Source organism: Dipodomys spectabilis, unplaced genomic scaffold (assembly GCF_019054845.1).
Source record: "Dipodomys spectabilis isolate Male_0828 unplaced genomic scaffold, ASM1905484v1 ptg000002l, whole genome shotgun sequence".
Lineage (NCBI taxonomy): Eukaryota > Metazoa > Chordata > Mammalia > Rodentia > Heteromyidae > Dipodomys > Dipodomys spectabilis.
In genome coordinates this window covers 29,984,172-30,009,407 of record NW_024870679.1, presented here as the reverse complement: position 1 = coordinate 30,009,407, position 25,236 = coordinate 29,984,172, and the positions used below count along the sequence as shown (strand labels likewise).

Genomic DNA, 25,236 nt, shown 5'->3' with positions numbered 1-25,236 from the left:
CACTATTCAGCAGGATTCCACATTCAAATTACAAACTGTCAATCAACTGAACAAGTCAGGTCAGTCAATCAATAACAAGAAACAGAAAGATATGTCCATCTCAAAAAGAAACAAATTTACTGGACATACTGTTGGTGCTAAGATGTCTAAAAGGTTACCCTTTTACATAGCTTCCTACAGGGAACACCATTAGCAAGTAGCCATTAGGAACTGGGCAGCAGTGATGGAAGGTAGAAATGACAAAGACAGATAAGTCAAACACAAGATTTCATTTTCTATAGACTTTATCATAGATTATCATGTTACAAAAACAAATTCAGACTCTTCTCAGTATGCTAGGTTTATAAGCTCATTAATTTAAGTAATTTAAGTTTCACCCAAGTAGGTAATTCTAAATGTATTCTGGAAATCAAACCAATCAGGAATTATCTGTCTGAATCACAAGGTAAAGATAAGGTTGCCCTTATAGCACACATGCTCAATCAGTAATGCAGAGAATGTTCTAGTATTTGGGAAGTATTAGGAAAGCTAACAATTTTCTTTGGATATTGTTTATTTCTGTCCTTACATGAGATTTATGGATTTAGATGAGATTAGTTATTCATAAAAGGACTTTGTGTGCTTGTTCGCTTTTTCAGTCCAAAAACTCTTGAGTCAGACAGTTCTGGGCTGTCTTGTTGATTAGCGACTCATAAATAAAGTAAGCTCAGAAATCTAACAGTCTAATTTTGAATTAGCACATTTTAGTCAAAGGTTCAGAATTAGTCAAGTTAGAATTTCTGAGATGCAGCCCAAAGCCACATGGCCATTACCATGCCACTTCCTCCTTTGGAGACCCCTGGACCTGAGTGAGAGATGAGGCATGAAAATGTTGTCAGCTATGAAATAAATTTTACTGCGTTGTCTCCGCTCCCTACAGAGAAATCTTGTTTTTTTTTAATGTATGAAATTTACAGAATCAAATGAATGTTAATTAAAGGCAGTATTTATAATACTGAGGGAAAAAAAACCCCTCCTAATTACTCAGAAAGTCTGTGACAGCATTAATCATCGCAAGAGAAGGATCATTTTCCCAAGAGTCCCACTGCCGTGAATGATATTTTCATGGGCCTGAGCCACCTTCTCCAAGGGATACTGGGATCCTATTACAGGTTTCAACCAACCAGCTTTTATTCCATCTTGAAGGGCTTTTGCATAGTGCCGAAATTCTTCCTGAGGAAAGAAAAAACAAAGTACTTTTTGTTTTGTACTCGAGTAGATGACTAAATTTTTAGAAACATCAAAAAAACTTCTATATCTAAGAGTAGCACCATACAGAGACTCTTACAAATATGTGTTTTTTGCTACCTTGTACTAACTATAGAAAAAAGTCCTTATGAGAAGGGTAACCATATGCTCAGTTTGTGTGGGTCAGTGGTATTTGCAAAATTCTAATTGTCTTGAAATAACAACTACTACTTTCTCAAAATGTCCTGAACATGGATAATAAATTATGCTGTCCTTCTTACTGTCCCTCTAGTTTTTATCTGCTCCTGTAGTGAGCTAACTAACCTGAACAGCTCGTTAACTATCACTCTGCCAGACTAGGTAAATTGTACCAATGTTTAAGTTATCAAAATCTATATATCTACCGATCTATCCATCTGTCGGACTGTCTATCTATCTTTTTTTACCTTGGTGGATGAAAAGAGAGAAACTCCAATTATACTAGACTCCTTTGCCATGATGTCCCGTGGGTTTATTTCAATAGGGCCTCTGCTGCCAACAATCTGTTATGAAAACATGTCTACAGTTAAAGATTATTTCAAAATAGTATGTAACTGTGGCAAAACTTCCAAGTGGTAAAGAAAAACACTTACTATTACTCGTCCTCCAGAAGACAGAAGTTTCAAGTCATTACTAAGATTTACATTAGCTAACATTTCAATAATCACATCAACGCCCTTTCCACCAAGAGATTTCTGTAAAATACAAAACAATGTACAAGATGAGAAATTGCAAATCTGTGAATAGCTACTATAGTACTATGTTTTACAGAATTGTGTGTCAAATGATATAAAAATGCTACTTTTTAAGACACTGCAAATTTTAAAATGATATAATGATATAATATGATGTAATTCCAAAGTAACAGCCATAATAGCTAAGATGATAAAGGTTTACATATACTTGATAAACTGCCATAATGACATAAAATTTAACAGAAATTTTCAGATATTAGACTCAGTTTGAGCATAAACTACTTTTTCCTTAGCTGAAAATTCCTAACTTCTAAATGAACTTTTACAGAGATATGAGCTATCAATTAAAGAAAATCTAAATCCTCCTGGGGATTGTAATTTTTATTTAAAAGGAGGAGGAGATATAAAGACACTGGGATCTAGTGTTGAAAGATGCCTACTCACATTCAGTTTTATTCTAAATACTTTACACTGTGCTTCATACACTAACTTTTCTTTTGGGCACTCTAATATTGTTTCCCCATATCCAAAACTGTCTCTTATAAAAGCTAATATATATACATTTCATTATTTTACTTTACAAAAACAGATAAACAAAAATGTCTATGCCAGACATTATCATAGAGTGCAAAGAATGGAAATATTGCTGGGTGCTGGTGGCTCACGCCTGTAATCCTAGCTACTCAGGAGGCTGAGATCTGAGGATCTTGGTTCAAAGCCAGTCTGAGCAGGAAAGTCTGTGAGACTCTTCTCTCCAACAAACCACTAGAAAACCAGAAGTGGTGCTGTGGCTCAAGCAGTAGAGCACTCGCCTTGAGCTGAAGAGCTGAGGAACAGCACCCAGGCCCAGAGTTTAAGCCCTATGACCAACAACAACAACAAAAAAAGAATGGAAATATCAGCCTCAAAACAAAGCTAGGAGTTAAGACAGAGAACATCATACTCTTAACTCTAACTCTAATATATAGATTATGTACTATGCTAGCAGAAATAAGTCAGAGGCTATACAAGAAACCATTTAAAGTTGGATTGCCTTCAGTGGGTAGAGAAGGCACCACAGAGTCAAAGACATGGGCCTTGAGAGAAAAAAAGGAGTTTCCTCAGCAAAATAGAAGTAGACAAGAAGGGGAAGGTAGATATGGTAAACAGCAAGTCTCAATACAAGAATCAAAAGCAAACTCACAAGAAAAGCTGGGATATGTATGGGCAAGAATAAGCAGTAGAGAGAAGTGTGTTAACTTTCTGCTACTTTAACAAAAACACATAAAATCACCACTTTATAAGAGAAAAAGGTTTGTTCTAATACAGGTGGACCCGTTGCAACAATGAGAAGTACAAGTTGTCATGTCGAAAACGAACTTTACAACTTTGGTGGGGGGGGTGGGGGGAGGATTGGTTGGGGGGGTGGAGGCTTGGAAGGGATGGGAAGGGGAAACAAAGGAGGAGGCTACAATGCTTGATAAGAAATGTACTCATGTAATTGTAACCCCTCTGTACAGTTTTTTCACAATAAAAAAATTAAAAATTAAAAAAAAAGAAAAAAAAGAGAAAAAGGTTATTTGGGCTCACAGTTGTGGAGATTTCACTGCACAGTCAGTAGCCCCATTGCTATAGCAAGGCAGTAGGTATATCATGGGAAGGTGTGCATGTTGGTTCATGCTGCTCATCTCATGATGGCTAAGAAGCAATGAGAACACAAGAGGATGTCCAAGGTCCCAACATCACGTTCAAGTGCATACTCCATATAACCGAAGCCTTTCAATTCAGTTCTACGTCATAAAGCTTCTATTACCTTCCAATCATAGCATCATGGGCTAGGAGCCCAAGCCTTGGACACAGGGGCCAGCAGAAATGCTTATCCAAACTATAGGGTACTGTAAATTGGAAAAGGCTATGAAAACACATTGAATGTCATGTTAAGGAACTTAAACTTTTTCAAGCTCACTAATGCGTCAGAGCCTGATTGAGGTACTGTAAGTGCAGAACCAAACAAAAGATTCAAAATTTCCTCTCTTCATAGAGCTTCTATTTGAGTTACTTCTAGATACTTTTAAAGAGAGACTAATAACTCTAGGGGTAGAGATGACAAAGAAAAGATTAGCTTAGTTGTGAATAGTAGACAATCCTGGAAAAGCTGAGATCTAAACTAAGCAATAGAATGGAAGAGAAAATGAAAGGTCTATCAGAAATGAAACTGATGGAATGAAATGACAACTTGTTGAGTGGGAAAGAGATGGGTGTGATGGTGCATGTCTAACAGTTGCTACTAAGGAGGAATAGATTAGCAGGATGGTGTTCAAGGTCAGCCAAACTTAGCAACTTCCCACCTTAAGTAACAAGCCAAGTTTGGTAGTTTCAACGGTATTCCCAGCTATGTAGAGGCACAGGTATGAGGACTGTAGTCCAAAAATGGCCCGGAGCAAGAATGTAAATCACTACCTGAAAAATAAAGACAGAAAAGGACTGGGGAGGGGGGTTGTCTCAAGTAGTAGAGCACCTGCTTAAGAAATGTGAGGTCCTGAGTTCAAATCCCATCACTGGCCCTCCAAATGAAAAAGTTAATTTTTTTTAAGGTAGGTAAGTAATGAGAGGCTCTGTCTTGGGTGAACAGATGAATGGCAATGTCTACCAGGCTCAAGGCATGAAAGAATGGATCTTGGGCCAAAGACAGTTCAGAAAATCGATAGCATATGTGCAATGCTTGAAGCACTAGAGGGAAGAGAAACAATTGTGATATAAGTTCAGTATGTGGAAGACAAGAAGAAGGGGGAAAAGCTCAGAAAAATGTTAATACGTAAGTCAGATGAGAAGGAAGGGGACTACAAGTACAGTCAGTGAAGTGAGAAAAGCAGCAGCTTCAGGAAGAAAAGTTTAGAGAGGTATGCTCATGGAGAATAAAGCAGGATAAAGACAGAGACACGACAGAAAGGAGCAAAGGAGGAGCTCCTCGCTGACCCCCGAGAGGCTGAGTCGTGGGCATGTAAGCCAAATTGTAATGAGGAATAAGAGGATAAAAAAGCAGTAAGTACTCCTTTTTTTTAAAGTGTGGTGGTAAAGGGGAAGAAAAAAGGAATGGGAGGATAAGTTAGAAGAAGGATGCTCTTTGAGATGGGAGAAGTAACGACCTGAACAGAAGAAATCAGTAGACAAGATAAAGGCCTCATGTCTTAAAGTCAGATTGCTGCTAAGTAACAGAAACATATTCATAAAATAACCAAGGCTTTACTCCTATTTGTAAATATTCTTAGAGAAAAAATATCAGGGTTAAGAGCTAGATTCTAGCTTGTCTGGACACATTAGTGTTTTTGTAAGGTGATTTTGTGGCAATAAACTCTTCCTTACAGTTTTCTTTAGTTTGTAATGACTTAGTCCATACAATACTCAGTACCTAAGAAATTCTAACTCTTCTCAACATGAGGAAGTGGTTTGAGGATTACTATTTAGTAAACGGCGAGCAAAATAAAATAGGAGAACTTCAGAATCTGTTTGCATCAGGGTTTGCTCAGTGGTAAAGCATTGCCTAGCATGCTCTTGGTCCTAAGTTTCATACTCAGAGCTGCAAAATAATGAATGACTCTGAACTCTGTCATATGCAACAAAACCTCACTAAATACTATCACCACACTGGACTGTTCTTCCTTAAAAACTTCATTCCCTTGCTAGACAGATCTAGTTTGAGGTGGCATCTCAGTCTCTATGGATAACTCGGATCAGGAGTTATAAATACTAGGCTGTGCTTTACCTAAAACGTAATTTGCATTAAACATCACCAATTTAGAGAGATTTCATTTTATTTTATACACATGCATGATATAAAAATGGTAATGTAGATCTGCTTTTTAAGTCAATTAAAACTATAAAACACATAACAGACATAAAAATACATACAGGAATACCAAACAAACAAATAACCTTGAGAGAGTAGCTGGCAAAAGGATTTATAAAACACCAAGTGAGGCTATAATAATATTTCACTTTTAAAAATTATACACAATTTTACCTGGATTTTATCAATATAATGAAGTTCTCTGTGATTAAACACCTCATGGGCTCCATTTTCCAAGACAATCTTTTGTCCCTCCTCAGTACCAGCTGTGCCCAAAACCGTTAAGCCGTAAGCTCTAGCAATTTGGCATGTTGCTAATCCAACCTGCAAAACAAAATATAAACCACCAGTTATATACATTCTCCATAGCTTGCAAATATTTATTACATATACAGAGCAATTTTCAGATTCTTAAGAAACTTAGGGTATAAACGAATAAGTAGGGAAAATAACTTTTATTGTATAATAATAAGCCTTCCCACACATTGCTTATTTTGACTTCACAATAATCCTATGACTTATATATTATGTCTCCTTCCATTCTACAGAGAGAGTTAGCTTTAAAATATAGTACTTTGCTTAAGCCATATGCAGATAGAGAAACAGGAGCCAGAGCAAATCAGACTACAGGACCTGAGATTTTTGTTTGTTGGTTTATTTGTTGGCTATATTCAGGATTAAACTCAGGACTTCCCAAGAAGACATAGTTTACCATTTGAACTATACCTTTAGCCAGAACTTGAATTTTAACCACTGCACAAAAATGGTTGCTTAGCATCTGCTTTGTGTAAAAGGTGTAAGCGTTATACAACCTGAACAGGCTCATTAACTTTATGGTTCCACAAATTGAATACTTCATATTCAAAAACAAAGACCTCTACTACTTAAATAAAGACACAGGTACGTGTTCGAGATAATGAAATTATCCATATGCTGCATTTTTTAAATGACTGGTATGTGCTAGGCACGGTATTTAATTCAAGAAGTAGAGGGTTAGACAGTCAATGCATATACTAACAAATGTATAAAATAAATTCCAAAAATAGTGTCAGGAAAAAGACCAAACTGGCTGTTGGCTTAAAATGAGATTGAAAGAGCCACAACTTATGTCATCAGGAAAGGCCACTATGAAGAAACAAAACCTAAGAAAGTGAGCAGCAGCCAAAATAACACTGGACAGCCATCTGGGGGCTGACAAGGTGCATGGCCATGGCTAACTGGTCAACTGAGAATGTGCTGAGGGTGTTCAAAGGGCAGAAGAGGGTTAGCAGGGATCAGGGATGGATGCTGTTAAGAATGATGATGAGTCTAGAGAGGCTGAGTGACACAGGAGTTTGGTAGTGATCAATGGACTATAAAGTGACTATCATAGGATCATTGGATAGCTTTAAGCAAGAGAGTATATGATCAATTTAGTCATCACTAAAGATCACTCAAAGCATACCCAATGAAGAACAGGGGAAGATGAAATCCATTGAGTAAGTCTAGATAAGATATAAAGCTTGGACTAAGCTGGTTGATAGTGGAAATAATAATAAATTCAGGTACAGTTGAGGTAAACTGAGATGACTTCCTCATATAGTAAAGTGAACGGTGGAGAGAAAAGCCACTCTAGGGTTGTTGGTCAGACTGATTAGTCCCACTAACTGAGAGTATTAACTTACTAAAAGCACGAAGAATCTACTTAGAATTCACTATGCTGAGTTGCACAACACTCACCAAAGTGATGTTCTATAATCAGATGGATAAGGATAGTTGGAGATATAAGTTTGAAATTCATCATGTTTTAGGTATTAAAGCCACAGAATTAGGTGGAATTGCTAGAATACTCCACAAATGTGCTTAGTACAAAAGAGAAGGAAAGCTGGGTGGTGAATATTTATAAACCCAGAATTTAGAAGGCAGAAGAAGGATAGTGAGTTTGAGGCCAGCCAAGGCTGCATGGATGCTGTAAAAATAAAAAGGAGGGGGCTGGGAAGGTGGCTCAGTGGTAGAGCGCTTGCCTTGCATGCTAGAGGCCCTGGGTTCGATTCCTCAGCACCACATAAGCAAAAAAAAAAAAGCTGGAAGTGGTGCTGTGGCTCAAGTGGTAGAGCGCTAGCCTTGAGCTGAAGAGCTGAGGGACAGCGCACAGGCCCAGAGTTCAGGCCCCACGACCGGAACCAAAAAAAATAAATAAATAAATAAATAAAAAATAAAAAGGAAGGCAGTTAATTTAAGAAAATAGAATATAGGTAAAACACGATTATTTAAGTAGCAGTACTCGGAGATGTGTTTGATTATATGTCAAATTAGTAACATTTTAACATTTTTGGGCCAGGAAACTGTGCGGTGGAGAACTATCCTGAACTATTCTGGTTTCTGTTCACTTGATGCCAGACTCCTCTTCCTTCCAGTGTCAATGAAGAGTGTCTATAGATATTGACAAACGTCCTTATGGAGAAAAAGAGAAGACGTGAAACCACCCACACCTTATTGATAACTACTGATCTAGTAGGATGGGATAGGGCAAAACAGAAAATAATTAAGATTAAGAAATGATGAGCGGAACTCTTGAAATGGCAGCCATCACAGACTCCCAGGCCTGCAGTAGACATTAGAAATTATGAGGCCCATGGAATTTGATGAGCCTGACCTGAGTTCTAAATATGGCAGAGATTTGTCAGATCCAGCAGAATCAAAGAAACAGATAATACATGGAACGGATAAAGGAACAAAAACAACCATTTCAGTGAGATACAAAACGTTATGGAGTCAGCACAACCAACTCTGGCTACTCTTCCAATAAAAAATACAGCTCTCTTTTTAAACCAAAGATTCAATGTAAATACATTTCTGTGTGCTCAGGTTTACAAAGAGTTACTCAATAGCTTTTGAAAAGGTACTATTTATTCTGTTGTTGTCAACAGTAAAACTAGGGATGTTCTTTCAATAGATGATGTACCAGTTTGTGTAAATTGTTTTCCTGCTTCTTACTTTACTAACAGTAACACAGGGCACTCCCTATCAACACGCTGAAACTATAGCTGTGTTCCTAAGTCCACAGCATTTTAAATGTAAGACATAATCCCACAGGAATTTGAATTAAATGAGGACAGAGAGCACGAACAGATGCAAGGCAAAAAAGCTCAGCACTGTTTCCCTCTGATAGGGCAAGGGGGATCAGAAGCGCTTCACTCACCAGTCGCCAGCCTATCCCTGCCAGCCAGGGATTTAACAAACTCAGCCAGCTCTGAGAACACTGAGGATTTTAACTTTAAAAGCAGAAAAACAATCATGGTGAAGCAACTGGCTACAAGAGGGCATAGGAAATAAAAAGATTTTCTTTAAATTCTTCTCTCTTTGTCTGACCAAAATATTTCTCTTATATATAGAACACATGCTAGCTTTCAGAAAGCAAGACAAGTTAAATAAATACACGTTTCTTGACAGAACTTCAGTGATTTAGGGTTAAATTTAACTTAACCCCAAAATAACCTCTTCTATGAAAGCTCAACAATGGAAGATTTTTGACAGGGTTGATCTTTCATATTTTCTCAAGCGCCAATGGGACCATCTTGGTGCTTTAGTAAATAGTCTGGCTCAGTGAAATCCTTCAGAATTGATCTCTGTGAGGTATACAGGAAGATATGAAATCTCATGATTCAAAACAAGAAGACAAAATGGCCTGAATTTTTTCAATAATTCGGCCATTTTTAAGGGTAGGTGCATAGTATCAGTATACTACTGTCCTCAGCCCGGGCATAAAATGGTATACAATAAGTCATCTCGTTACATCTCCTCCCAAGAATACACAGTACTTTTAAAGGGGATAACAGCTTGCTTAAGGTGAGCCATCTCATCCTAAGCCTTTTATTTATTTTTATTTAAAGCAAAAAATCTCAGCCCCAAAATTTCTAAAGCTTCTACATGCAGGATAGAGGTCATGTGCATTTCTTGTTAAATTCCATCCTCTGAGCTCTTAACTTTTTCTCTAAGCTCCTCAAAGGCAGTTTGGCAGCTGGTTCTTGAAGAGGTTTCTGACAGCCCTGTGCTGGGTGATTTCCATGAAGGGCTTATTTGATAAGTTCTGAGTCCTCTCCCTGCACATTAGCATTTTGAGCTATGGGTTGCGGTGTTAAGGATACAGCTGTACACTGTGCACTCTGCGAATGTCATCAAAGCTCAGCAGGCACACAGTGGAGGGAAGATAGAAGGGACTGAGAACTCACAGTGTGGCTGTGTGGTGCTATCTGGGACAAGTCAGGTAGAGCTTTAATGAGCCTTATTTCCTTATCTAAGAGAATACGGAATTGATATTAACCTTTAGAGCTGTTTAAAATTCTAAACAAATGTTCTGATAGCATATGTTACTGGAAGGCAAACATAAGGCCAGTGTATCTTGGTGTCCACACCCAGTCTAGATGGAAAACTCTACTACATACATTTTTGATGTGGTGCTCTGTTGATTTATTAACTAAGAAATGCTCCAGTAATGACAAAGGAACAATCTTTGAGAAGATATAATTTTTTTTTATAAAACCTTCACTATATAAAAGGAAAAAAGACCCCATGATTATACCTTTAAAAAGATTATAATGTGAAAACAGTAAGTCACACTCAGCTTATATAAATATCACTCTAAAAAAGATGACTTACTCCTCCACTTGCCCCATGAACCAGAACACTTTCTCCAGCTTTCCCATGGGCACTGCAAAAGAAGGGAGAGATTCCATCATTTCATGCTTCGGAGCTAGTTAGGGTCAGGTGTTTTGTTATCTCTAAGGAATTTCTAACTTTAATCTAGCTAACACTTATCCAAAGAGCAAATATATCCTGTCACATAGCCCAAAGTATTCGCTGAACTCCACAGGGTCAAATGATCCATCTTCAGAGCCACAGGTCAAAGGAAATGTGGGTTCATTTTTTTTAATTGGGGGTTGCTGAGTGCCACAATTAGAAGCACGATGCTGAATCAGATAGGCTGAAATTCTTGTGAGTAAAAGTGGAGCTGTTGAGTCAAGAGGGGTTTGAGTTGCTCTTTCCTACATATGTCCACAGAAGGCGTTTTCAGGCAGATTTATTACAGCTCAGTCTTTATTGTGTAGGCCAGAGTAATGGACAGGTAAGCACAGCAACTGGACTGTTTGTGGCCAGGGGCAATGTTTTTACTTTCTATACCTGTGAACATCATATGACACTGGCATGTAAGCTCTCATTTCAAGAAGCTTAGCTCAGTCAGCAAAGTGGAGACAACAAACTCTGTCACAGAGCTTCCTTAAATGTCCAGATCATGATCCTCTTGATCTCCGCCTCCCAAGCAGGTTTGTTTACAGGCATGAGATCACCCTCAGTTGCCCCAATGAATATTTTAGAAAATCTTTCAGGCAGTCCCTTGAGCACTAAGGACATATTTCCATAAATACCCAGAAATGAAAGAGAAAAAAGGGTGGCAAATCCTGCCTTGTGTTCTCAGTTAGGACAGTTTTTCTTCATAGTTGAGGTGACAACTAATGCTACCTATACAACATAATGAGGCATCTCATACTTGTTCCAGCATCATTCTATATGTTTCGGTGAAGATGGTTTTGGATGAGATTAGCGATTAAATTGATAGCTTTTGATTAAAGGTATTACAGTGAGTGTGTGGAGCCTCTTCCAATCAGGCAAAGGTCTGCACAGGACAAAGACTGACCTCCCTAAGCAACTCTGTAGATACCTGTGGGCATAAACTGAAGATCTTCCTGAGTCTCCAGCCCTCTGGTTTATCCCATCAATTTTTAGACTTGCCAAAGCTCCACAATTTTCATGTAACAGTCCTGTCAATTCTGTCTCTGGGAAATGCTGCCTAACACATTCATATTCCCCCGATGCTCATGGCATAGGCTTGAACACCTGCCAGTCCATGCCACTTGACCCATGATGTCTCCTAGTGCTTGAAGATGAATACAAAGTCTTCTCTTCTATAACCCCATCCCTATTGTAGATTTCAATATTCATCAAGAAGAAAGTTTACTATCACAATCCCAGACTTCTCCACTTCTAAGGTAACACCAGCAATCATTCCAGCTGAGAAATATAATCCCTGCTAAGAGCTCTTCTTCAGGTTTTCAAAGAGCTTGCTGACTGTCCATGTCTACCTCCGCCCATCATTTCCTTCCCTACTCGGCCAGCACCCCATGACAGAGCATCCAGTGTCTCTCTCTACAGTACCTTCATTTTCTTTGCACTATTACACTTTTACACCAATACTCCAGCTCTGGATTAATGTTCAAACCACGCTTCTTTGTAACTTATCTAAATGCCTAAGTACTATAAAAGAAAACCCCATTATCCCACATTTTGGCTTCCTTTAGTTCTAATTCTCCAATGACTACTTTGTCTCTACTTAATTAGGAAAAGTGAAGCAATCACATATAGTTCTATCAACACTGCACTGCCCTCTCTACCTTACATTTCCATACTTATACTATCTTTACACTTACAGGTTTTAGGGATCAGCTATCTTTCCATTAGTTGACATGAGTAGAGTCAATCTCTCTACCTATGTACTATGTCTTTTCTGTTTTGGTTTACATAGGACCTTCTTCCATCAGGCATTCTATCCCCTATCCCTCTGCTAGATGCTTTCTCAGCTAGAAACATGTTCAAGTCTGATTAAAGTCACCAAAGACTATTATTTATTTGTGGTGGTACTGGGTTTAAAATTTAGGGCTTTCCAGTTCCTGTATGTACTCTGTCAAATGACCCTTGCTCCTAAGCCCTTTTGATTTCAGCTGTTTTTCAGTTAGGGTCTCTCAATTTTGATTAAGGCATCCCTCAGAGCTCTCCGATCACTGGTGTGCACCACCATGTCTAGCTTATTAAGACGAGATTTTGCTAAACCTTTTGACCAGGGTTTAGTTGATCCTAAGTTGTGATTAGATTTGCTAAACTATGATTCCTCTGATCTTTTCTCTCAAGTATTTGGGATAGTAAAAATAAGCCACCATTCCTAGCCCTGATGACCTATTAATTGCTAAGTCTGACTGCTGGTTTCTCTGTACAGATCGCATTGCTATATTGCCACAGTTCTATATTAGCCAAGCTAGAAAGCTTCAAGTACCCTTAAGCACCATTCCTCTCTCACTCTTGACCTACAAACGATTACTAAATGCTCATGATTTTTCTATACTAAAGTTGTCTCTCCTCTTCACTCCATATCCTTTTCTCTGGCCTGTGAGATTTTGTCCAAGGGAGACTGCTATAGGATTTCCATTCCTGTCCTAAATTACAACCTTCTCACAGCAGATAGATAATATCAGTAAGTCTCAAATATATGGGTAGAAAACACTTCCTGACCTCCAATCCCTTACAGAACAATGTTCTATTGTCTAGCTTTCTACAATCTGAAACCTACCCTATTAGATTATGATAACTAATATTTATTGAGACCATGCTCCAACTTTATTCTTTGCTGTTCTTTGACTTGAAAATTTCAATACAACAAAAACAATTGCTATACCTCTCCCGAGATAGCATGCTGTTTTCTCCACATGCCACTCTATTCCTATTATTAAGAATGTTCTAGCCCCTCCCAAGCGCTCTTCCTCAAGCAAGTTCTTTCTGATTCTCTTTAAATGCCTAGGGGATTTGATGAAAACATAGATTCTCGGGTCCCAGTGGTGCTAAGGGCATAGGGCTCTCTACTGTATTTTTAAACTTCTGCCTAGAAGATTCTAATGTACAATAGGGTATTTGAATTAAGCCTTAAAAATAATCCAATTCTTACCTTTCTCCAGGAAACAGCATCTCATCAACACAGGCATATCCCTTATGATTCTATAAACCCTTATACACATCAGTGCATTTCACCACTGAAGATTCTACATTATATATAAATATTATTACTCGGATTTATCTCCCTCACTAGTCTGGAGGCATCATCAAGAGGATATTGGTTCTGCTCTGTATCCCTAGTGGTCAGCAAAACCTCACAAATTAGCAGTTTCTGCTCCATAAATATTTAATGATAAATAAGAAATAGCTCAAGATGACAGACAGAGGCATGGATGGATGGCAGGAAGGAAGGCAGTTAGCACTGCCCACCTCTGAGGCTGGCTCTAAAGTTTACTGAGTGTGTCATTACCTGTGAAGCAAAGCTCGGTAGGCAGTGAAGTATGGGATACCTATGGCGGCTCCTTGTTTGAAGTCCAGATCCTCTGGGAGTGTGTGAACAGTGTGATCATTGGCGAGAGCATACTCGGCGTAGCCCCCGGAGACGGTGTGGGTGCTGAAAACTCTGTCACCTTTCTGGGGAAGAGATCAAATAATAAAGGTTTCAGGGCTGTAAAGTCATGGCCAAATGGGTATACTTCCTTATGAAGTATCCTTTATGACAAGAAATAAGTATTTATAAACTGATTTCTAAAACACTGGATCTCATAAAAATAAGTTTGAACTTTTAAAAATAAAATTAGTGAAAAGAAAAATTAATCCGGGTGCCAGTAGTTCATGCCTACAATCCTAATTACTAACAAGATCTGAGGATCGTGGCTCAAAGCCAGCCCTGACAGGAAAGCCTATGAGACTCAACAAACTATTCAACAAACAAACAAACAAAAAGCCAGAATTGGAGCTTAAGTGGTAGAGCACTAGCCTTGAGCAAAAGAAGCTCAAAGACATCATGCAGGCCCTCAGTTTAAGCCCCAGGACCAGCACAAAAAAAAAAAAAAAAGAAAAAATTAAGAAAATGGGAAAACAGAGACCCTCTTGAGTGGTATGATGATAATGGTAATGATGATGATGATAACTTGCCTCTACTGAGAGCTAGGCTCTGCATTCAGTGTCCTATGTGGTCATCACAACAGCCTATGTGAGGCAAGTATTCTTTTTTAATTATCTCAACTCTCCAATAAGGCTGTTGGAAGTACAAATAAGTTCCATAGTATCCTCAAATCAAGTTGGTAGGAAATGGCGTTCTTATAAACCTTTACATTTTGTGTAAGATACTAAGGAAAGAAACAAAGTACAGTTTCTTCCTCAAATAAAACACAGGTTCTAAATTCCTTTCATGGATTTCTCACTCTTGTATTCCCATTATTTTTCGTGCATACACCCCACAAAGTGTGGAACCAACAACAAAAAGTATGGATTCCAACAACAGGATGAGCCAGGACTCACTTCTTCACTCAGAGGAACTAGTCACAGGGAGTCGGCTGGGCCTTCACTATGGTAAAACACCTGGATGGCATTATATGAGCAATGTTATCTGTATGCTAGGTGAAATTAGAATGCCACTGTAATTATGTATCCTAAATTTTCTTCCTTGGAAGAATAAATACATGTTCTTTAGAACGGCAAAGACTGTCCAGTATATATTATACAATCTTATAATTTAAAAAAATGAGAAAAGGTATTCTACAGTGGGAGAAATACAAAGAAAGATTCAAAGGGCATCTCAGAATTTACAAGCATCTTCATCCAACAGTATTTCAGGAAATGGTCAAAAAGGACTATGTTCCAATAAATCTCACTTTTACATCTTAAGACACATGCAAGGCAAGCACTCTATCACTGAGCCATCTTCACAGCCCAAGACACATTTTGAATTAATTTCATTGTAACTCATTACTAAAAACTTATTGCATGGAAAGCATTGTTTGAGTTCTAAAAAGTGATTTAGTACCAAGACATTGTCCCTAATCCTAAGCACCCTAAACTGTGAGAGGAAAGAAAAAAAGAGGAAGTTATTTCTATCTATTGTAAAAGCAAGGCAAGCACAGAGAATCATCAAGGGCAGGTACAAAAATATAAAGGAATTATTTCTGAAGTGAGGAAATTACATAGAAGCAAATATTTGACACAGGTCTTAAAGGACAGAAGGAGATTTTGAAAACTAAAACTGAGATGTCAATTATAGGTGAAGAAAACAGTTACCAAAGGAATAGAAGCAAGAATAAAGAGCTTATGAGCATTTATTCACAATGAAAAAGTTAGTAGTCTATAGTATGTATGCAATAGTTTCAGGAGATAAAATGGAAAGCAATGAAAGCTGGAGTATGATATACCTCAAATCCAAGCTTATTAGATTAACATTAATTCTACCAAGCAAAAGAACCAATATGAACAAACACATAGACATGAGAGCCTATGGGGTATGCAGAGAAGAACAGTCCATTCTCTGCTAAAGACTGAACTACAAAAGAGGCGGAGTGGGAGCTGAGAGTGAAAAAACAAGCAGGAGAGAGCATAAGACAACCTTATCCCATAAGGAGCTGCATCAGCAATACCTGACATCTGCAAGCAACTGACTCAAGAATCAAAATAGAAGTATGAAATAATCAGACTTCCAGTCTAGAAAAATGATTCTTTTCCTAGAGTAAGGAAAGATTTCAGGGGCAAGAAGAAAGGGGAGCACAAGTTAAGTGTCCAAGAGAGAGATATAGATAAGTGGGTAAAATAACCTGAACTCAGCTACAGGCGGCGGGCATGCAACAAGAAACACTGGATACAGTCAGGGAGAGCTGAGTGAGGGAGACCCAAGTGAGTGAGCCGCAAGCCACAGGAATCAACCACAGAATGGATCATCAGTGACAACTGACTGGCTTGGTTTCAGATAAGTTGAGTAAAGTCTCCTGCAGGCTAACCCCATGCAGTCAGTACTCTTCAGTAGAACTTTCTGCACCTAAGGAAACATTCTACATTTGTACTCTCCAGCTGGATAGGGGCGATGCCTGGGCCATGTGAACACATCACATGTTGGATGGCCTAGAAACTGGATTTTTAATGTGAATTTAAGGTAGTTTGACAATCATTTTAATTGCCACAATAAGTCTATGACTATTAATATTTTGGACAGCACTGTCCTAGAAAACGCTTAAAAGACAGAACACTCAGTCGTGAAAACAAAGGGAGTGCAGAAAATATCACATAATAGGTATTGAAAACAAAAAGCCCAAGGATTCAAAAGGGACCAAGGGTCCTGGATAGCATCATGATTTGAAGGACCTCCAGGGAAAAGAAGGCTAAGACAGGATGGCCAGAGAGGAAAGGGAGAGGCAGACAGCGGAAAATGCCACTGAAACTATAGAAAAAGGTTTGTTTTCTTGTTTAAGAAAAAAAAAAAAACTTAAGTGGCTGAAAGTGTCAAATGTTACTGAGAAGTCAAGAAAGATAATGACATAAAAGGGCCCATTAACTCCAGCAATATAGAGGCCATTAGTGACATTAGCAAGAATCATTTCAGTGGGGCTCTGGGGGCAGAAGCCAGACTGACACAATCTGAGAAGTGAAAAGCTGTATGACTCTGCCCTCTTCTTCCTCTTCCTGTACAGGGGCACTGTAAGCTTCTCCATCTCGAGCCTGATTTTGGTAAATGTGCTGCCAGAGTTGAGCAGGTTAAGAAACTAAGGAAAGATACTAGAAGATGAGCACACTAGGCATACACGATCCATGCTGTTTATACCTTTTGGCATGACAAAACAAGAAGCAAACAAAAGCCCTGATCATAACACTTTCACTGATCTCGGTCTGTTCATGGGTCTGAAACTATACAATGACCTTTCATGTTTACTTGTCTTAGTTCATCTTCAAAAGAGTTAACTATCCCTTTATAAAACTAAATTTACAAAAGGAATTAAAAAGCGTCTTGGCTTGTATACTACAGAGAGTTAGGATATACTATTTATTTGTTTTATTTATTTACACATTTCTATTAAATCAACAGGATAGCAGTTCATTCTGTGGAGCTGTGAAGATATAAAAATTATTCAGCATTCATTTTATATGATTCCGAAAAATAAAGTCTCTGGATAAGAAGGAATTTCTTTTCTGACTAGAGGAGTCCCCCAAGTGGCAGAAATTATATAATGGAGCCTATGAATGCCTCAGAAATAAACTAAAATATTTTAAGAAGACATATTAAAGCAAAATAGAAATAATTAAACATGTAATACCTTGAAAGTAGATACATGATCTCCTACAGATTCTATTAGCCCGGCCACATCACTGCCAGGGGTATAGGGTAAGGCTGGTTTCCTACTGTAAGTACCGGAGCGAATGTAGGTTTCCACTGGATTCACCCCACACGCATAGACTTTGATCAGAACCTGCAATGACAATGTATTTCAGTTCTAACAGCACATGTAGACATTGTCTTAGGATTATGTAATAACTGCAGATTATGAAAATAGATAAAACAAATAAGCTCCTATCTTCCAGGAGCTCACATTCTAATTCTGCAAAACCATGTATAAATAAAAAGGTAAGAGTCTTGGCTTACATGCTATATTTAAAACAGTTTTGGAAAACAATACCATAAATATTTTAAGGAAGAGATCTCTATGTATTTATAGGCCTATTTACTTCTCTTCCTAGGTACATGAAAACAACAGTAATTCCTGGCCCCCTTCATCGTTATGAATAGTCAAGGCACTGGGTTCTAACCAATGAAATGGAGTCCTTGCGGTGACAAAAGAGTCACTTGCAGACCTGACCCAGACAATCCACACTGTGCTTTTGCACTTCCATGGAGGACTAGAGAGTCCACTGCCAAAGGCAGTAGAGCTGTAGGATGAAAAAAGCTGTAAGTCATTGTTAAAACCCACCAACACTTTATAAGTTGGAAAATAATTTTCTATTGTTGAACCACTGAGATTTTGAGATTACCTCTCCTAGGGGAGCTAATTTTCCCAATTTTCCCTTAATGTAGAATGATTATCTTTCTTATAAAGAAACCCCTTTACACATTTTTTTAGGTTTTTTTTTTAAGAGTAAAAAAAGGTCTTCGGAGAAAGAAGTATTTGAGGTAGACCTTAAAAGATGACTAGGAATGGGAGAGAATGAGGATGCATACTGTCAAAATGCTTTATATGAACATATGAAAATAGAACAATTAAACTTGGTTTAAAAGTGGAGAGAGGGCATGAGGGAGAGAGATAGAGAGGGCAAGTTTGATGGGATTCATTGTATATGTATATGGAATGAAATTCCCTTTTGTACAGCTAATATATGCTAATAAAAATCTTTTTAAAAAGAACATTTCAGGTAAAAGAAAAATTGTGCACAATGTCAGAAGGAATAAGAAAGTCTTAGGAATACGGGATATAGTTCTAATATTGTTACAACACAGTCCACTGAGAAAATGATAAGAAATAAACCTTTACAGATAGGTTATAGCCAAATTGTAAAGATTTGCTAAGAAATTAGACTTGAGAGCTGTAGTGAGTGCAGTTATGAAAATAAATACTTTTGAGTGAAAAAAGATAGTTCTATAACCAGTAGTGGTGATTGAATTCTACAATTAAAATTCTCTTCAATCATATGTGAGAGAACATGAATGCGGAAGGAAATTCTCTTCCCAGTACGTACCAAAAAAAATTATGGAAGTTTATAATAGAAAAATGTCAAAACTACTTAGGAGTTTATTCATAGCTATTTAATTATTACATTACATAGTTGATTCTAAACTTTCTTATACTCAAAAATCATTCCTTTTCATACATATTTCACTATTATTTGCATTAATTTTGCCTTATAGACAAACAGTGTGAAACTCTGCCCTAATTCAATGTCTTTATAAACCATTGTGAGTTTGCTTCCTTTGAACACTAACTTGGTGTGTTAGGGTCTCACGTTCAGAGTAATCATTGCCTGAGTAGAGTAATTATTTCCACCTGACGGTCTTTTGGAACTGGTATAACGACATCCGACTGCAGTTTCAGCACTTCTGGTCCACCGAATTCATGAACCCGAATAGCCTTCATCAACTTTTGTCCAGTTGCCATGGTGATCTAGAGTCTAAGAAAAAAATAATATATTATCATATTGTATCAAGGCTATCACTATGTTCTACCCCCCCCCTTCTTCTGAAAGGGGCAGATCAAACGATTTTTCAAATAACAATTTAAATCATGAGCTTACCACTGATCTCATTTCATGTTTAAGGACCTTTCATCTTACAAATCCTTAAGCTACAAAGCAAAATAATTCATTCTGTTTCCTGTGGGGACTCAGTGCCTTCAATAAGAGAATCAAACATGCAAACAAAAACATCTGGACAGACATAGCATGATACCACATCTTATAGCTGGATTTTGTGTGTGTGTGTGTGTGTGTGTGTGTGTGTGTGTGTGTGTGTGCGCGCGCACACGCGCACGCTTGGTTTTCAACATCTTAGAAATTTCAGGAGCCAATATTAAATTTATGAATATAGCTAAATAGATCTCTTTGTTAAAATGTGAAATTGTAAACAGTGAAAAATAATAAACACACCTGTAACTAGCTCTAATAAATGTTAACATTTTAATCACCTAAAACATTATAGATGTAATTGTACCCATTTCCAAACCTATTTCTGGACTACTCTTTTTAAGAGGTGATTACTACAAAGTCAGTGCTAATCATTCTTTAGCATGGTATACCACTACTACATGTGTTTACACTAGTAAAACAATATTGTTTTTGTTTTTTAACTCAGGGCCTCCAGTTTGCTCAGCGTGATTGCTCAGCTGGCACTCTACCACTAGCTCCACATTGCCAAACCAGATTTGCGTTCGTTATTTTTTTTATTGTGAAAATACCATACAGAGGGGTTACAATTACATGAGCAAGATAATGAGTACATTTCTTATCAAGCATTATACAACAATGCATTCGTTATTTTGGAGATGAAGTCTCAAGGACTTTTCTGTCCAGACTGCTTCAAACCACAATCCACCTGACAACTTTTTAAGTAGCTAGGATTATAGGCATGCACACTGGCAATTGGCTAATATGTGTTATTATTTTGCAATTCTTCTAAACTTTACTTAGATTGTGCTATATTTAATTCTGCAGTTTACATTGTCCTTTCAGTGTCACGTTTTTGAGAATTATTTTTTTTGAAACACTTGGATTTATGTTGTTAATAAAAGGGAGAAGATATTAAAAGGTGAGAAACACAGCTTGGATACAACCTTTGCAATTTGCTAGAGCTCAACCAACTTTGTCTTACCACTGTTAATAATAAATTGAAAAGAAAACTCATAGTTAAAGATAAATAATAAGTTGAAAAGAAAACTCATAGTTAAAGATAAATACAGTGCAGTAATTGTATTCAATGTATACTACATAAAAACTGTAGTATGTAACTTGTGGGTTGGGGGGAGGGGGAAATGGGGGATGCGAAGGAAGGGGTGACATTACAAAAGCAGTATACTCATAACCTGGGTTATGGAATTGTAACCCCTCTATACAACTACTTAATAATAACAATAAACAAATAATAAGAAAAGGTGAAAGATATTTAGTGTATAAAATCATATAACTTTGGAAATTCTCCTATATTGGTAGAAATATATGAAAGGGTTTTGCTTATATTTCCATAATTTTAATTGTAGATTATCATAATTTCCTAACCCAAATCCAATATTGCTAAGTCCTGCCATCACCTAGAACATTTTTGCTAACTTCTGAACTAATCATGTCTCTCAAATAAAAGTAGTTTAAATATATGAGAGTTAGACTAGGACCTGTGATGAAAGAATTCAGACTTTGTACCAGAGCTCAGCACATGATTCCTCAGAACACAGCCAATACTGGTTACAAAATGTCATTCCATGTGTGTGTGTGTGGGGGGGGGGGGGGGGGGGAGGGCGGCGGGGAAGAGGGTGGGGATCAAAAGCATTTAACTGGTGTTATTAATGAGGAGTTCTTGATACAATCAAAATCTGCATCATTTTAAAATCCTCTGGTTGAGTGATTTAAACCAGTGCCTAACACAAAGAAGAAAGTGAAATTTCCAAAGGTTCATTAGCAGTAATGTACCCTGACAAAACAGGCCGCCAAAGAGCAGCTCAGCTGAAAGAAGACATGAGCTAAATGCACAGTAGAAGCAAGGAGGCAGTCCTGACGGCAGGAAGACATGTCAGACACAGACCAGCACAAGTTTGGCCAATCTTACTAGATATTTCACTACTGTGTATTAAAGGCATCACTCAAACTGGGATTTTCTTAGACAAAAAGTGAAAGGTGTCACCAAAAGTATGTCAGCTATAGACATACTAAGTGTTCTGGGTTTGAATCCAGGCTCTATCATCTACTAGCCACTGGCCTCCAGCAAGGCAATCAACTTTTTGAGCCTTTCCTTTTTGTACAGACTAATAATACAATTATTAGTCATTATATATAATTAATATAGTATTGGACAATTAATAAAACCAAAATTAGCCTGAAATAGGACCTGCATCTTGTACGTTACATATTTATTTCTCTTACATTTTGGCACTGAGTAAAGTGAGAGAAAGGAGCAATGAAAGAATAAGACTTAATATTGGGTTTAGGAATCCACCTGCCTTGCCCAGCATACCACACTGTCTTACAGTGCTTGTAAGGAGATAGAGCATGACCTTGACAGCACTAATTTCTACCCTGCTTCTCTTGATCTTTTTTCCCATTGAGCCTTTGCCATTCTGATTGATCAGGCTCCAGTCAGTGCTCATTGCCTTTGAACTCAACTTCAGCAGCAGCATCTGTTTCATAATACTGGCCCTCTATCAAAGAGAATCATAAAAAAAAGAATAAAACAACATGACACACCAACAGTAATTATGATAATTCTCAAAGACCAACAATATCTTTTATTTAAAAAGTGTCAGTAATTAAATCACTTTCTATTGATTTAATTATTTTCTCGAGTAGAAATTGATACTAATTAAGACTGTTTCTTCATGGAGAAGTAAAAATAAAATCGCCATTCATTTCATGAATGAGAAAACATCAGAAGTTTAGAGACTTGAAGCAGAGCTAGAATGCAAGTCCTATGCCTTACATGTTTTTAGTTGATTTTTTTTCTTTCCTTACTATGTGATCCTTTAAATCTCACCCTTTGAAATGTTAGCAGAGATCACCTATAATTACCTAGAAAAAAATACCATATTATTTTATTTTTCTCATAGCCATACTGGCGTTTAAATTTAGTGTTTCAAGCATTCTCGGCTGGCTTTCTACAACTTTCCACAAAACTCTTGCTTTACAAATTTTAGAAGGACAATAATATGATATAAATAGGATCACATACTTTATGTTTAAGGCATCTACTTAAGAATTCAAAAATTTTTAATGTATGTAACTCAGGAACTCCAGTAGAAACACAAAAGATGTGTTATAATTATAATTTTTAATTATAATTTTCTTATCTATAAAAGAGATTCTTGTGAAGGTGAATTGCAACACCCACAGATGTTCACAGCACATCTGACAGGCAGCATACCTAGACATAAAGTTGAGGTTAAATCCTTTGTGTTCCCAAAATGAACAGGGCTGACTTGGTTTGATAGTGCTTAAAAAAAAAACAAAAAACTGTGGTTCAAACAAGCCTTTTAATTAAGTAATTAATCTATTTATTTGAAAATCATTTGGAGAACTTTGTTTTAATTTTTTTGATTTTTTAATTTACCACTAAAAAGTTGCCAATTCTACTGATAAGTTTAAAATTCTTCTAACAGTAATTTTCTTTTTTCCAGGCTACGTTAAATGAAACATCTAAGAAAGATGATAGAAGTGTATACTTTAATATAGAATGAATTAATTCACAAAGCCAGAAACATGGCACATTTATGAGGTAAGTAAAATCAAGAAATTATTAGGAAAAATGTTTTTAAATGTAAACTTGGAAAGATATGCTGCTTTTAAACAAGAATGATCTATGGACCTTGGCTTATTTTGATAGCTATTTCATTTTTTATTGTCTGACCATACTGAGGTCAGGATTTTGAAGTTGCTAGGGAGGCACTGGATCTATATAGACCTATTCTTCATGACCCAGAAAATGTATTTATTTTTTTCTCTTATTTTTTTGGTCGGTCGTGGGGCTTGAACTCTGGGCTTGGGGGCTGTCCCTACCCTCTTCATTCACGGCAAGTGCTCTAGCTCTTGAGCCACAGGGCACTTCCGGTTTTCTAGTGGATTATTGGCGGTAAGAGTTTTAGGGACTTTCCTGCCTGGGCTGGCTTTGAAGTGTGATCCTCAGATCTCAGCCTCCTGTGTAGCTAGAATTACAGGTGTGAGCCACCAGTGCATGGCTAAATTTTTCTTTTATGCTGGCCTGGGGCCTGAATTCACAGCTTTAAACTCTTGCTTGGCTGTTTTGTTCCAGACTGGCACTCTACCACTTGTGCCACACTTCCATTTCCATACATATATTAAAAACAAAATTAAGGTGGCTAGAGAAAATTCTCTGCTTGTCAATGTGGATATGAAGGCCCATTCGATAAGGGGAGTAAGTAAATCCTTAATTCTGAACCCCTAAGCGTCTGAGGGGTTAAATTTGGATTGATTGAGGGGCAGGCTGCTCTCCAGCATTGGGAGAGTTTAGCTGATGATTTTACTAGAGCAATGAGCAGACACAAGTGCAGGAGGCCTGTTGACTCACTGCCATTCACAATAGAAAAGGACAAGCATTCCAAACAGTAGCCTTCACAGGGTTCAATCGCTAATGCATGGTCCCTGAGCCACACTGAACTCTAAGAAGTCAGTAGACACACAACCAAGGATCAACAGTGTTTTTGCCGTTTTTTTTTTTTTCTTTTGCCGTTTTTCTTTCGAAAATTATTCTAGGTGAAGGGCACTGGGTCAATAAAGTTATACACATTTCTCTCCCAAAGGAGCCTGCTACCCTTGCTTGCAGGCTGGAGGCTTCAGGAGGAAAGGGAGCTGGGGAGACTTAGGGTTGTAGGAACCTGGAGGAATGCTTTCCAGCAGTTTGCCCTGGGCTGGTAAGGGTGGGGTGGGGCTGCAGGAACACCCCCTCACTCCCCCCCTCCCCCCGCCCTCCCAGGGCCCGGTGCGGTGCTGTGAGAGCCTAAGCACAGATCCCACTGCAGCCCACAGATCCCACTGGAACCCAGGGCTGGGAGTCCAGGAAGACACCCCAGGTGACTTGCTGCTAGGCCCTTGCAGCCCAGGAGAAGCTTGGCAGAATGGCTTCTCCTTTGCACTGGGGAAAGTGTGCGTCTGTTTGTGTGTCTGTGTATGTCTGTGTGTCTGTCTGTGTGTGCGTCTGTGTGTTTGTGTGTGTCTGTGTGTCTTTCTGTGTGTCTGTGTGTCTGTGTGTGTCTGTGTGTGTCTGTCTGTGTCAGTGTGTCTGTCTGCGTGTCTGTGTGTGTGTGTGTGTCTGTCTGTCTGTCTGTCTCTGTGTGTGTCTGTCTGTGTGTCTGTCTGTGTGTGTGTTGCGGGGAAGGGGGGCAAAATGGGAGAGAAGTGCACCAAAAAAAAAAATCCACAGACTCCGCTGGAAACAGCCAGGGGGAAAGTAGCAACCTATGCAACTAAGGGGACATCTTTTTCTATTTTTTAAACCACTTACCTGTCTCTAGAGTGGGGACGGGAACCTGCTCGGCCCTCCGGGATTGCAGGGCCACAGCTGGCTGGCCGTTGCCAACTTTCTCAGGCTCCACCCACCTCGCGACTCCGCCTCCCTCGAGGTCGCGGAGCGACGAGGAAGTCCGGACC

At 38.2% G+C, this 25,236-nt stretch overlaps 1 protein-coding gene across 2 annotated transcripts; it reads right to left on the bottom strand.

The window, feature by feature from the left end:
- On the bottom strand, window positions 1-25,176 carry Cryz (crystallin zeta). 2 transcript variants are annotated; one of them, XM_042677977.1, is made up of 9 exons: window positions 25,091-25,176; window positions 19,422-19,545; window positions 17,703-17,855; window positions 13,895-14,058; window positions 10,426-10,477; window positions 5,962-6,111; window positions 1,860-1,961; window positions 1,674-1,769; window positions 1-1,212 (listed from the first exon to the last, which is right to left on the bottom strand). In XM_042677977.1, the coding sequence occupies exons 2-9, from the start codon at window positions 19,530-19,532 to the stop codon at window positions 1,048-1,050; spliced, it is 993 nt and encodes a 330-aa protein (XP_042533911.1). In that variant the 5' UTR covers window positions 19,533-19,545; window positions 25,091-25,176; the 3' UTR covers window positions 1-1,047. The 2 variants fall into 2 exon arrangements, with proteins under 2 accessions (XP_042533911.1, XP_042533917.1); XM_042677983.1 differs by lacking the exon at window positions 17,703-17,855.
- Between the last annotated feature and the right edge of the window lie 60 nt (window positions 25,177-25,236).